This window comes from Nematolebias whitei, chromosome 7 (assembly GCF_014905685.2).
Source record: "Nematolebias whitei isolate Nwh7 chromosome 7, NemWhi1, whole genome shotgun sequence".
Classification (NCBI taxonomy): domain Eukaryota; kingdom Metazoa; phylum Chordata; class Actinopteri; order Cyprinodontiformes; family Rivulidae; genus Nematolebias; species Nematolebias whitei.
The window spans coordinates 2,469,186-2,482,215 of NC_056504.1; the positions used below are offsets into that span (position 1 = coordinate 2,469,186).

The window sequence follows — 13,030 nt, forward strand, 5'->3', positions numbered from 1 at the left end:
CCAGTATTTGCAGTTTGACTCCCATCACCCTTTGGAGCACAAGTTAGGAGTCACCAGGACTCTGTACCACAGAGCAGACAGCGTCCCCACTAGCTCAGGAGCCAGGCAGAAGGAGAAATCCCACACAAAACAGGCTCTAGAGCAATGTGGATATCCTAACTGGGCCTTCCTGAAAGAAGAAAAGAAACCTAAACAGGACTCCAGTCAGCCAACAGGTGAAAAGGAGGAACCCAGACCCAGACCAGTGGTCATTCCGTATGTTGAGGGAGTGTCAGAGAAACTGAGACGTTTATTTTCTAAACACCAGTGGCTTTTAAACCCCAAAACACATTAAAGACTGGTTCATCCCAAAGATCCAGTCCCCCGGCACAAACAGAGTAATGTTGTGTATGCTGTTCAGTGTCAGGAGGGTGATCAGTCTTACATCGCAGAAACTAAACAGCCACTGGCCAAAAGGATGGACCAGCACAGAAGATCAACATCATCAGGCCAGGACTCTGAGGTCTACACTCATCTCCAGGTCAGAGGTCACTCTTTCAGAGATGAAAATGTTCACATCCTGGACAGAGAGGAACGATGGTTTGAGAGAGGAGTAAAGGAGGCCATCTTTGTGAAAAGAAATCGTCCATCATTAAACAGGGGTGGAGCCTCCGGGTTCAACTGTCCCCCTCTTACAATGCTGTGATTGCTAGTATCACTCAGCCCTCTGTGAACAGTAAACAGCCATCAGGTGCTAATGATCCATTGTTAGGCTGATGGTCCTTCTTGAACATGTGATCAGCTGGTTTTGGTTGGCAGCAGCAAACTGGTTGATCCACTCTTAGAAGGTGCTATTTAAGAGACTGAGCAGAATACAGCACCTCAGACTGAGAAAGTCTTTCGGATGGAAGACGAAACGTTTCTACATTTTTTGTTGTTGTTTTGCTTTGTTTTGTTTTTTGAATGTCCAGAGGACCAGATTGAACTTTTTTAGAATTTTCTACCTGGATTATTGAACATGCATCAGGAGATTTCCTTTAGGCTTTTCAACATGTCATTTGTGGTTATCAACAGTTAGCAAATGCGGTTTTAGTCTTATATCTTACACAGTGCCAAGCTGGACGAGACACCCAATAATCATCAGTGTCTTCTCTGAGTGGGCCGGGCTTAAGTCAAGTCATGAATTAACAATACCAATGTGTCTACAAGTGCTCACTGATGAAGCACAAAAAAATCAGGTGCAGATCAGATGATGTATCACTGAGATATAACTGTTGGAATAATCTAGGGAGCGCACTTGAGTCAAACGTTAAATAACACCACTAATGTGTCTAGAAATGTTCACTGATTACGCACAAAAAATCTGGTGCAGACTGAATGATGTATCACTGAGATCTAACTGTTGTAATAATGTAGGGGGCGCAATGGAGTCATATGTTAAACCATAATATCAATGTGTCTACAAGTGCTCATTGATGACGCACAATAAATCTGGTGCAGATCGGATGATGTATCACTAAGCTAAAACTGTAGAAAAAAATGTAGGGGGCGTTGTGGATGCTATTGGCCACTTATCATGGAAACCTGTTAACGGGGTGAATAATGATTGATCATAGTGATTTTGGTACACCTCGGCTTAAATCTGTGCAATTTAGAGCCAAACGACATCACTTCTTAATTTGCCACGCTGCGCCGCCCACATGCTCCACCCAAAACTGTCATTGTTGGAAAGCAAGTTACACCAACATGTCTGCGGTCACTGGACATACTATAATGCTTATTAGATCACAGGGGTCAGCTAGGGACCGTTCAACGTAAAACTTTTCACTTCCTGTTGTCAGGGGGCGTGGCTTAAGCGATGTCATGATTTGACCATTCAGTCTTGCAGGGGACTGGATGTGGATCAATCACTGAAGGTTTGACGTCTCAGACAGTTTTTGTGTAGGAGCTATTAGCGTTTCGTTTTTCATGGCGAGATGTCAAACTTTGAGGTCTGGCCCCGCCCCTTCAACATGCTCTGAAATGCACCGTTTAAATGACTTTTCGTTCCCCATGCCTTTTGACCAAAATGGACAAGTTTGAAACAGATGAAGCGAAATCCCTAGGAGGAGTTTGTTCAAATGCAGAGGCTGTTAACCGCCAAAAAGTTGTGAAATTTGGGACGGCATTCCAAAATGTCCGCCTTCCTGTACAACAATGGTGCCAGAGGGTTTTCTGTGCATCTTGGGAAGTGGACAAGTGTACACAATTTCATGCTTCTACGACAAACTAAGGTTAATGTGGAGGGTATTTGAAAAATTTCTAGGTGGCGCTCTTGAGCCGTTTCTGTTGTGATTTTTGCGACGCCCTTAAAATACGTAATTTTTCAGCAGTCCTGATGTGTCCACCAAATTTGGTGAGTTTTGGGATATGTTAAGACCCCCAAAAGGCCAATTCATTTGATGGTAAAATTGCTCGGGCCTAATGAACTGAGCGATTACATTAGGCCCGAGCACGCTGCGTGCAGCGAAGCGCGCTGCACGCTCGGGCCTAATGAAGGACAAAAGAGGTTACCTGGAGGAGCAGGAGAGAGAGAGAGAAAACTTAGTAGAGCTCTCTTTGAAATCACTGAGCCCAGGTGGCTCCAATTACTCAAGGCCCAGCTCTGACTGCAGGAGGAACCATCCCTGCAGTCAGAGGAGGGGCCATGACATATCATATCAGAATCAGAATCAGAATGCCTTTATTGTCATTATACGCAGTACAATGAAATTAAGAGCCACTCCTTTTTCCAGTGCAAAAACACGCCTTAAGAAAACACACATTAAACACACACTAAAAATATAAAAAATGTAACGCAATATAGATATAATAATGAAAGTAAAAAATACAAGTATTTCACAAGTATATTGCACATTATGGGTATTAGTGAGGTAGTTGAGGTGACTGAGAGTATGAAATGTCAGTAGTATTGCACAGTAGAAGTCCAGGGGTTTGGGAGGTTAGATGATTAAATCAGTGCATGTGTGAGTTCAGGGTGGTGATGGCTTTCAGGAAAAACTGTTCTTGAATCTGTTTGTTCTTGTTCTGATGCACCTGTAGCGTTTCCCTGAAGGTAACAAGTCAAACAGTTCAAAACCCGGGTGTGAACAGTCCTTGATTATGTTTTCTGCTCTGTTGAGGCAGCATGATGTGTAAATGTCCATCAGGGAGGGGAGAGGGCAGCCAGTTATCTTTTGTGCTGTCTTGACTACTCTCTGAAGCCTCTCCCTGTCAGCCAGGGTGCAGCTGCCGGACCATACTGAGATACAGTATGTCAGCAGGCTCTCGATGGACGAGTGGTAGAAGGTCAGCAGCAGTTTTGTGTTCAAGTTGTGCTTCTTAAGGACTCTTAGGAAGTGTAGTCTCTGCTGAGCCTTCTTGATGACCGCTGTGGTGTTCTCTTTCCAGTTTAGGTCAGCAGAGATATGGACACCAAGAAATTGGAAAGTGTGAACCCTCTCCACGCACTCGCCGTTGATGTAAAGGGGGGCTAGGTTGGTGCTGTGCTTCCTGAAATCAATAATCACCTCCTTGGTTTTTTTGATATTCAGAGCCAGGTTTTTCTCTGAGCACCAGGTTGCTAGCTCCAGGACCTCCTGTCTGTAAAATGTCTCATCTCCCCTTGAGATTAGTCCGACCACTGGGATGTCATCAGCGAACTTGACGATAAGGTTGTTGTTGTGGGCCGGGATGCAGTCATGGGTGTAGAGACAGTACAGCAGGGGGCTCGGCACACAGCCCTGTGGGGAGCCAGTGCTCAGCGTACGAGTGGAGGAGAGGTGGGGACCAAGTCTTACAGATTGGGGCCGATTGGTTAGGAAGTCTTTTATCCAGGCACATGTGAGTGGGGGGAGGCCGAGATTGTCCAATGTGTTTATAAGAATGTCCGGAATGATTGTGTTAAAGGCCGAGCTGTAATCCACAAAGAGCATTCGAACGTAGCTGTGCTGTTGTTCCAGGTGGCTCAGCGCGGTGTGGAGAGCTACTGCAATAGCATCCTCTGTGGACCTGTTGGTGCGATATGCAAACTGATATATTGCGATTTATCTTAAAATATTGAGATTTTAATTTTTGTTCATATCACACAGCACACCTCAGTGCTGCATTTGATACAGGTGATCTTAATTTTCTACTAGAGAGACTTGAATATGACATTGGGATTACAGAAACAGCTCAAAATGGGTTTAAATCATCTGATAGATTCCAGTTTGTAAATGTAAATGATGAATCTTCTTCATACACCAAATTTAGTCATGCAGTTCTGCAGGGTTCAGTGCTTAGACGAATACTCTTTACCTTTTATTCGTTTCCATTAGGTAATGTTATTAAACAACATGGGATAAATTTTCATTGTTATGCTGATGATACACAGTTATATTTGTCCATGAAACTAGAGTTGCACTCGGGTCTAAATAATCTGAACTGACCTGGCCTCAGCCCATAGCCATAATTTCTGAACCCCACCCGATCTGACGAATTAACAGTAATTACAGGTCCGAACCCAGAAAAACCCACAACATTTTTAATTAAGCTTTGACTGCTTACACCACCGACTATTATTAACGGTTGGGATGCGTGCGGCTGAGGGGGCAGAAGATCAGAGCTGAAGAGCCGTCACAGCACAATAAACACTTCCCCTGCTTCTGCCTGCATCCTGCTCTGACATGTCAGATATTTTGTGATCTCCCCTGTTTGGGTCTTGGCTGCGTGCGTCCGCTGAGTGCAGCGGCTGAATGAACGTCCATTTGGGCTGATGGATCGCTGGCAGTAGTCCATCTGAAGCTTAACTGAACTTTTTACCTCTTTCAACCAGCACGTGGTCAAATGGCCACATGCGGCAGGTGCAGTATGGCAAGCCATGTTTGCATATACTGGATCATCAGCCGCACACATTTCTGACGCAATAAAAAGCCCGACACTGACCTGGCCCACACATTAAGTACATTATTATGGCCCGGTCCGAATCCGGGTCGTGCGGGGCCGGGCTCTGGGTTCAGGATGACAGCTCTACATGAAACCCGATGAATCTAATCAGCTACTTAGACTACATGTCAGGATGGCACCATCTGGTGGGTCTTCCTTATCTGCACTCCTTAGTGTGTCTCCTAATTATCCCTGATCAGTTTCACCCTTGCCTCGTGTCCAGCTGTTTGTAATTATGCCCTGTCTTGTCTGTGTATTTAAGTCTATCTATGAGTCTTGTTCAGTGTCGGTTCGTCGTTCGATATGGTCTTGTCTTGTCCTGGTTCCATCCTGTTTACACCCTGCTGTAAGTTTATGTTGCCACGTTAGCTTTTTGATTTATTATTAAAATAATTTATTTTTACATGCTGAGTCTCTGCCTGCACCATTGGGTTCTACCTGCGCCTGCAAATCCTGACGCTACATGCATGTCTTAAAGACATTCAAAAAAGCATTCAATACAAATTTTTATGTCTTAAAGACATAAAAAACCTGGATGACCCTAAATTTTCTCCTGTTGAACAGACAAGACTGAGGTTTTGGTTTTTGGACCTGAGCACCGTAGGAACTATTTCAGTCTTTCTCCCTCCTTAGATGCATTAATCTGTCCTCCAGCTCTAATGTTAAAAATCTTGGTGTTATTTTTGATCAGGACATGTCTTTTATCCCCCACATTAAAAAGTTATTAGAACCTCCTTCTTCCACCTGCGTAATATCACTAACATTAGAAACATCTGATCTAAAGATGATGCAGAAAAACTGGTCCATGCATTTGTCACGTCTAGACTGGACTATTGCAATGGTTTATTATCTGGGTGTCCAAATACTTCTTTAAAATGTCTTCAGTTGATCCAAAATGCTGCTGCCAGAGTCTTAACTGGAGTTACTGGGAGAGATCATCTCTCTCCAGTTTTAGCTTCTCTCCATTGGCTCCCTGTCAAATCCAGAATAGAATTCAAAATCTTACTTCTAACCTACAAAGCTATCAACAACCTAGCTCCATCTTATATTACAGATCTTATTGTTCCATATTTTCCTAACAGAGCACTTCGCTCTCAGACTGCAGGTTTACTTGTGGTTCCTAGAGTTTATAAAAACAGAATGGGAGGAAGATCTTTCAGTTCTCAGGCTCCTCTCTTGTGGAACCAACTTCCAGTTTCTGTCTGTGAGGCTGACACATTATCCAGTTTTAAAACTGGGATTAAGACTTTCCTTTTTGATAAATCCTATAGTTAGGGTCGGCTTGGGTTTCCTGAGCTGTCCCTTAGTTCTGCTGCTATAGACTTAGACTGCTGGAGGACAAACTGACCACACTTTTCACTCTGCTACTGTCTTTACTTACTCTGCTCAACATGTTTGTATTTGTAATTATTTTTTCTATCCTTAACATGTGTTTTTTTTTGTCTTTCAGGTACAACTGGACCTATATCTAGACCTGGACCTATATATGGACCTGGACCTGGACCTGTACCTGGACCTACCATTCTGTGTTTGTCTGTCTCTCCTTCCTGTCCTCTCAACCAGCCGGTCAAAGCAGATGGTCTCTTGTCCTGAGCTGGTTCTGCTGGAGGTTTCTTCCTGTTAAAGGGAGTTTTTCTTTCCACTGTCTCCACTGTGCTTGCTCAGGATGGGAGACTGCAACGAAGCCAAGCTTCAACTTGTCTGCTGGATTCCTTAGATAGAGAACTTTACTAATTGGCTTTTATGTGAATGTTCCTAAAGTCCCTGAGACAACTTTGTTGTGATTTGGCGCTATATGAATAAACTGAATTGAATTGAATTTTTGTATTTTCCTTGTAGAAAAAATTAAGGCATCAAGGAAGAGCAGGCAGAAAAGAGGAGATGTACCTGAAGAAGCTTGTGGCGGGGAAGGCCTGGATGATGTTGGGGTTCTGGGTGTAGTTGTAGGAAGAAGCGTTGAGATGTTTGGTGCTGCTGTAATGAAGCACGACTTGGAAAAGTCCGGTCCGGTTACTGCTGCCGGTCACACACTGAACACAGGAGCTCTGCACTCCTGACACACTGAGGAGACACGAAACATTTTGATCCTGACGAGACCAGAGTCTGTACTCGCTGACTGACGAAGGTCAGCCTGAACTAACAACAGTGTCAGCGTTAACACGCTTCCTGCTTTACTATTTTCTGCACATTTTTTTCTATCTACTTCTGCATACATTGTGCTAGCTATTTCAGCCAATCTTGTATCAAAACTTGGAGCTCATTCACGACAATCCTGCTATGACTTTTAGTTTTGGTGCAACTTTAACTTTTTGAAATATTTAGCCTTTTCTGACATTTTGTTCTCATAGAAAATGAATTGAGCTCATTTTACATCCTTCAAATCTTTACATCTATTTACAAACTTTTACTGCTCCTTTCATCTTTTGTTCTGCTTCAGCTTCTTTCAGCTTCCTTGTGCAATTTTAAACATTTTTCAGCTGCTTTCAGCTGCTTTCAGCTGTTTTCAGCTGTTTTTTGATCCTTTCAGTTTCTTTCTGCTAACTAAAAACATTTTTGTGCTTCATCTAACTTCTTTCTGCTAGCTTCAGCTAACAAGCTGAAGGAGGCAGGATCATAACAATGCTCCTTTCAGCTTATTCTGGCTAGTTTAAACTTTTTCTGCTATTTCAGCTACTTTAAAAAAAATATATATTTTCGTTCTTCTTTCAGCTGCTCCTTCTTCAGGGGTCACCACAGCGAACTAAGTCACACGAAGACTTGGCAATTGTTTTTACACCAGATGCCCTTCCTGATCAACCACAGACCACCGAGCTACCACGGCCTCTGTGTGGAGCAGAGAGCTGCTTCTAGAGCATCCAGGGGAGCAGATGGTGGGGGTTAAGGGCCTTGCTCAAGGGCCCAGGGTGGGATAAATGAGGGTGAGGGCAGGTGTGGGTGCTTCACCTTTCCCACCCATATTTTGATGTTGACGGTACCAGGAGTTGAACCAGCGATCTTCCGATCACAAGCCCACCTTCTCTAACCTCTGTGCCACCACTCCCCCTATTTCAGCTACTACTTAACTGTTTTAATGCTAATTTTAGCCATTTCAGCTAATCACACATTTTTTAACTCAGTTCAACTTTTTCCAGCCTAATTCAGGAAAACGTGCTCTCTCAACTTCTTTCTGCATTCTCAGCTACTTTTCAGCTATTTTCTACTAATTTCAGCCTTTTCTTGAGCTAATTTACTCATTTTCCTGCTAATTTCTGCTTATTTAAACATAATTCTGCAAATAAGTGTTCTTTCTGCATTTCAGCATGTTTTTCAGCAAGTTCTTCTGCAATATGCACTCACACTGCATTTTCACAGGAAAGGCAATTACTTTAGTTTATATTTGCTATTAATATGCTACGTTAAATTTTCAGTGTTTAGCTGTTGTTCTATTATGTTTAGCTTTTAGCTATGCATATGACCCTTTCCAAAAAATTAGAATATCGTGGAAAAGTTGTTTAACTTCCATAATTCCATTCAAAAAGTTAAACTTTAATAGATGATAGATTCAAGGCCCACAATCTAAACAATTTCAAGTATTTATTTGTTTATTTTTACATAATTGGGGCTTCCAGCTCATGAAACCCACGAAAACTGGATTTAAAAAAAATTAGAACACTGTGAAGAAATCAGGCCAAATGTTGCAGGACATGAATGTTTTAAACTGAGTGTGACACTAATCATCTACTAAACTCAAAGCACCTGCACAGGTTTCCCCAGGTGTCATTAAATTACTTCAGTTCAGTTCAATTGTGGGCAGCACGGTGCGCAACTGGTAGAGCTGCTGCCTCTCAGCGAGCAGGTCCTTGGTTCAAACCCCGGTCCAGGGGTCTTTCTGGGTGGAGTTTGCATGTTCTCTCCGTGCATGCGTGGGTTTTCTCCGGGTGCTCCGGTTTCCTCCCACAGACCAAAAACATGCATGTTAGGCTGATTGGTAACTCTAAATTGTCCCTAGGTGTGAGAGAGAGAGTGAATGGTTGTTTGTCTCATTTGTCTCTGTGTGTCCCTGTGATGGACTGGAGACCTGTCCAGGGTGTACCCCGCCCCTCACACAGTGATTGCTGGACATGGGCACCGGCGACCCCCGTGACCCAAAATGGAAGAAGCGGGTAAAGATAAAGGATGGATGGTTCAATTGTCTCAGTTCAGTTCAATATGGGGAAGACTGCAGACAGAACATCTGTCCAGAAGACCATCATTGATGCCCTCCATAGGATGGGTAAGACACAAAAGTTCATAGCTAAGGAGGCTGGCTGTTCACAGAGCGCTGTGTCCAAGCATCTCAATGGAAAGTCTAGTGGAAGGACAACATGTGTCAGGAGAAGATGCACCATCAAAAGAGATGACTGTGAGCTTCAGCAGATCATCAAACAGAGAAGATCCAGAATCTGTCAGAGATCCAGAAAGACTGGAATGGGGCGGAGTCACAGCTTCAAAAACCACCACACTTTGACACATCCGGGAGATGGGCTACAACTGTCGGGTTCCTCGGTCCTCTTTTCTCATGAATGTAAAGTGTGACTTTCATTCAGAAATCAAGGTCCAAGGGTTTGGAGGAAGAAGGGTGAGGAACAGAACCCATACTGGTTGAGGTCCAGTGTGAAATATCCACAGTCAGTCATGATCTGGGGTACAGTGTCCGGTGCAGGTGTTGATAAACTCTGCTTTGTTAAATCCAAGGTCACAGCAACAGTCTACCTGAATGTTTTAGAGGACTTCATGATTCTTTCTGCTGAGGATCTGTATGGAGATGCAGATTTCATCTTCCAGCAGGACCTGGCCCCTGCCCATGCTGCCAGAAGCACCAGAACCCGGTTTGATGCCCATGCCATCACAGTGCTTGACTGGCCAGCCAACTGGCCGGACCTAAACCCCATTGAGAATCTATGGGGTCTTCTCAAGAGGAACATGAGGAGCACCAGAGCAACAACAAAGAAGATCTGACAGCATCAAGGAAATCTGGGCTTCCATAACTCCCAGTCAGTGCCACAGGCTGATGGTCTCAGTGTCACATCGAGGCAGAGATTAAGACAAAGGGATTCACAACCAAGTATTGAAGACACATATCGTTTTGAAAGAACCATATTTTGATTGATTTGTTGTGATCCTGATTTATTTCTTTTTTTCTGCAAAAACTGAGAAGTGTGTGAGCTGATTTCTCCTCAGTATTCTATTTTTTTAAATCCTGTTTTCATGGGTTTCATGGGCTGGGAACCCAAATTATGTAAAAATAAACAAATAAATATTTGAAATCATTTAAACTGTGGGCCCTGAATCTATAATTTATTAAACATTAACTTTTGAATGGAATTATGGAAGTTAAACAAGTTTTCCATGATATTCTAATTTTTTGGAAAGGGTCTGTATACTGTAAACTTTGTGCTACTGTTCAGCAACTTTTAGCCTGTGGCAAGCCTTTAGCTACCTTTAGCCAGTGTTTTGCATCTTTTGTCTTTAAAATCTCAAATATAGATTCTTCAGCAGGTCACACTGCATTTAGTCATGAAGTGAAGGATGAACTAAGACGTCAGCTCCAAATTGCTGCAGGTTGGACAGTTTGAGTGTGAGGTTCTTACATCGTACAGGGGACACCTCCCACACTGACCCTGAGGTCAGAGGGCCGGCCCGTAAGCAGGTTTTGACCCGTGATGTTTAGGGTTGTTCCTCCTGCCTTTGGACCCCTGACAGGTGACACTGCCGTTACAACTGGATCCTGAGAGGAAGAGGAGGATGAAGGAGGAGCAGAAAAGCAGAGCTGAGCTCACAGAAGATCCACGTTCACTGCCAGGCTGCTGGCTTCAAATGAACACATCAGTTTGATTCTACAGTAGATCAAGATGAAATGGGCCTCACAGAACATTGGGCCCAGTCTGAACTATGAGCATTCTTTCTAAGACTCAAATTTTCAGATTTCCAATTTCTGAGCCATCTTCTTAGATTATTTCATTTATTTAACCAGATTTAAACCTCCACTGAGATCAAGATCTTACATACAAAAGGGACCTGGGCGATCGTCATTATTTGACATCTATTAGCAAAATAATCTCATGGACCAGTGGGTGGATTTTTATTAAACTTTTGTTGTCAACAAATTCAAGATGGCATTAGCCAACACTAAAATAGCTGTAACAGTCAGTTTTACAGATACTGAACTAAAGCCTGATGTGGTAGTAGATGACAGTCATCCCTAACATAGTCTTTGAGCGGTAACAGATACGGTTTCCACAGTATACTCCAGCTTGTGCAGCAAATCAGTTGAATCTGATGTACCTGGTAGCAGAATTTCTGTGTGGACCAGCCCAACTCTCCTCTGCTCACTGTCACTGACACCAAGTCCTGCTTCCTTTCACCACTGGGCTCAGTTCTGCACACAATCCTGGAGAACAGCCAGAACTTTTGTCATGCATGCTTTTATTTAACATCTGCATAAAGTGACAACACAACTGAGTGTTTATACAGTAGACTGCATGAAGCAGCAGCACTTCATGTGTTCAGTACCTGGAGGAGACTTCATACAATTCTGGGACCACAGAACAGGGAACCCCAGCTACCATCACAGACTGGAGGATGTCTTCAACCTTCTGACCCAGGTTAGAGCCTGAGATCGTCACCAAGGTGCCTCCTTCTAAAAGGCCAGAAAGAGGCTCAATCTGAAGAAAACATGAGAATGCACCAGTAACTAAAACAATATCCTGAAATCAAATGGAATTGTAAATGGACTGTACTTATATACGCTTTTCTATCTTATCCAGATACTCGAAGCGCTTTACACTGCAATCTGTGTAATATACCCATTCATACAGCTCTCTACTAGATCTCTACAAAGACTAATCAGAGCTTTATCACATTCATACACTGATAGGACACACATCGGAGGCAATGAGGGGTTCAGTGTCTTGCCCAGGGACACTTCAGCATGTGACTGCTGGTGGAATTGAACCGCCAACTCTTGCATTGGAGGGCGACTGCTCCACAGCCGCCCCAAATCAGTTACTTCCTACAACTTTCTACCATGTTTAAAAGTCTTTAAAATTAGGAGAAGACGTTATGTTTTGGAAGTGAGACACACGATTATTATTTTTACCTGTGCATGTGTAACTGCTATCAAAATATCTCACAAACTACAGAATTGATTTAAATGAAAAGTATTAATTTGATTAAAATCAACAGCAGATTACCTTTTGGAGTCAGTTTGAGTCAAGACGGCTGTCACACCTAATCAATCATAGCCAACACAAATATAGCTAATCAGAGCATAAAGGAGCTAATCACAGAGTGTGTGATGGGCGGAGCTAATCAGTGTGTGAAGGGCGGAGCTAATCAGTGTGTGAAGGGCAGAACTAATCACATTGTGTGATTGCGTGGAGCTAATCAGTGGGTGATGGGGCGGAGCTAATTACAATGTGCGATGGGGTGGAGCTAATCAAAGTGTGTGATGGGCAGAGCTAATCAAAGTGTGTGATGGGCGGAGCTAGTCAGTGTGTGAAAGGCGGAACTAATCACATTGTGTGATTGCGTGGAGCTAATCAGTGGGTGATGGGGCGGAGCTAATCAAAGTGTGTGATGGGCAGAGCTAATCAAAGTGTGATGGGGCGGAGCTAATTACAATGTGTGATGGGCGGAGCTAATTACAATGTGTGATGGGGTGGAGCTAATTACAATGTGTGATGGGGCGGAGCTAATTACAATGTGTGATGGGGTGGAGCTAATCAAAGTGTGTGATGGGCAGAGCTAATCAAAGTGTGATGGGGCAGAGCTAATCACAGCGTGTGATGGGCGGAGCTAATCAGTGTGTGAAGGGCGGAACTAATCACATTGTGTGATTGCGTGGAGCTAACCAGTGGGTGATGGGGCGGAGCTAATCACAATGTGTGATGGGGTGGAGCTAATCAAAGTGTGTGATGGGGCAGAGCTAGTCAGTGTGTGAAAGGCGGAACTAATCACATTGTGTGATTGCGTGGAGCTAATCACAATGTGTGATGGGGTGGAGCTAATCAAAGTGTGTGATGGGGCAGAGCTAATCACAGTGTGTGATTGCGTGGAGCTAATCAGTGGGTGATGAGGCGGAGCTAAT

The 13,030-nt window shown here is 43.5% G+C and overlaps 1 protein-coding gene across 1 annotated transcript in view; it reads right to left on the reverse strand.

Moving 5' to 3' along the window:
• plxnb1b (plexin b1b) overlaps nt 1-13,030 on the reverse strand; it is a 169,376-nt gene that overhangs the window by 59,099 nt on the left and 97,247 nt on the right. The window contains exons 16-19 of the mRNA XM_037679067.1: nt 11,455-11,606; nt 11,227-11,332; nt 10,533-10,669; nt 6,811-6,984 (exon numbers count right to left, since the gene is read on the reverse strand). Coding sequence (XP_037534995.1) covers nt 6,811-6,984; nt 10,533-10,669; nt 11,227-11,332; nt 11,455-11,606 — 569 coding nt within the window. The remainder of the gene's footprint in view (nt 1-6,810; nt 6,985-10,532; nt 10,670-11,226; nt 11,333-11,454; nt 11,607-13,030) is intronic.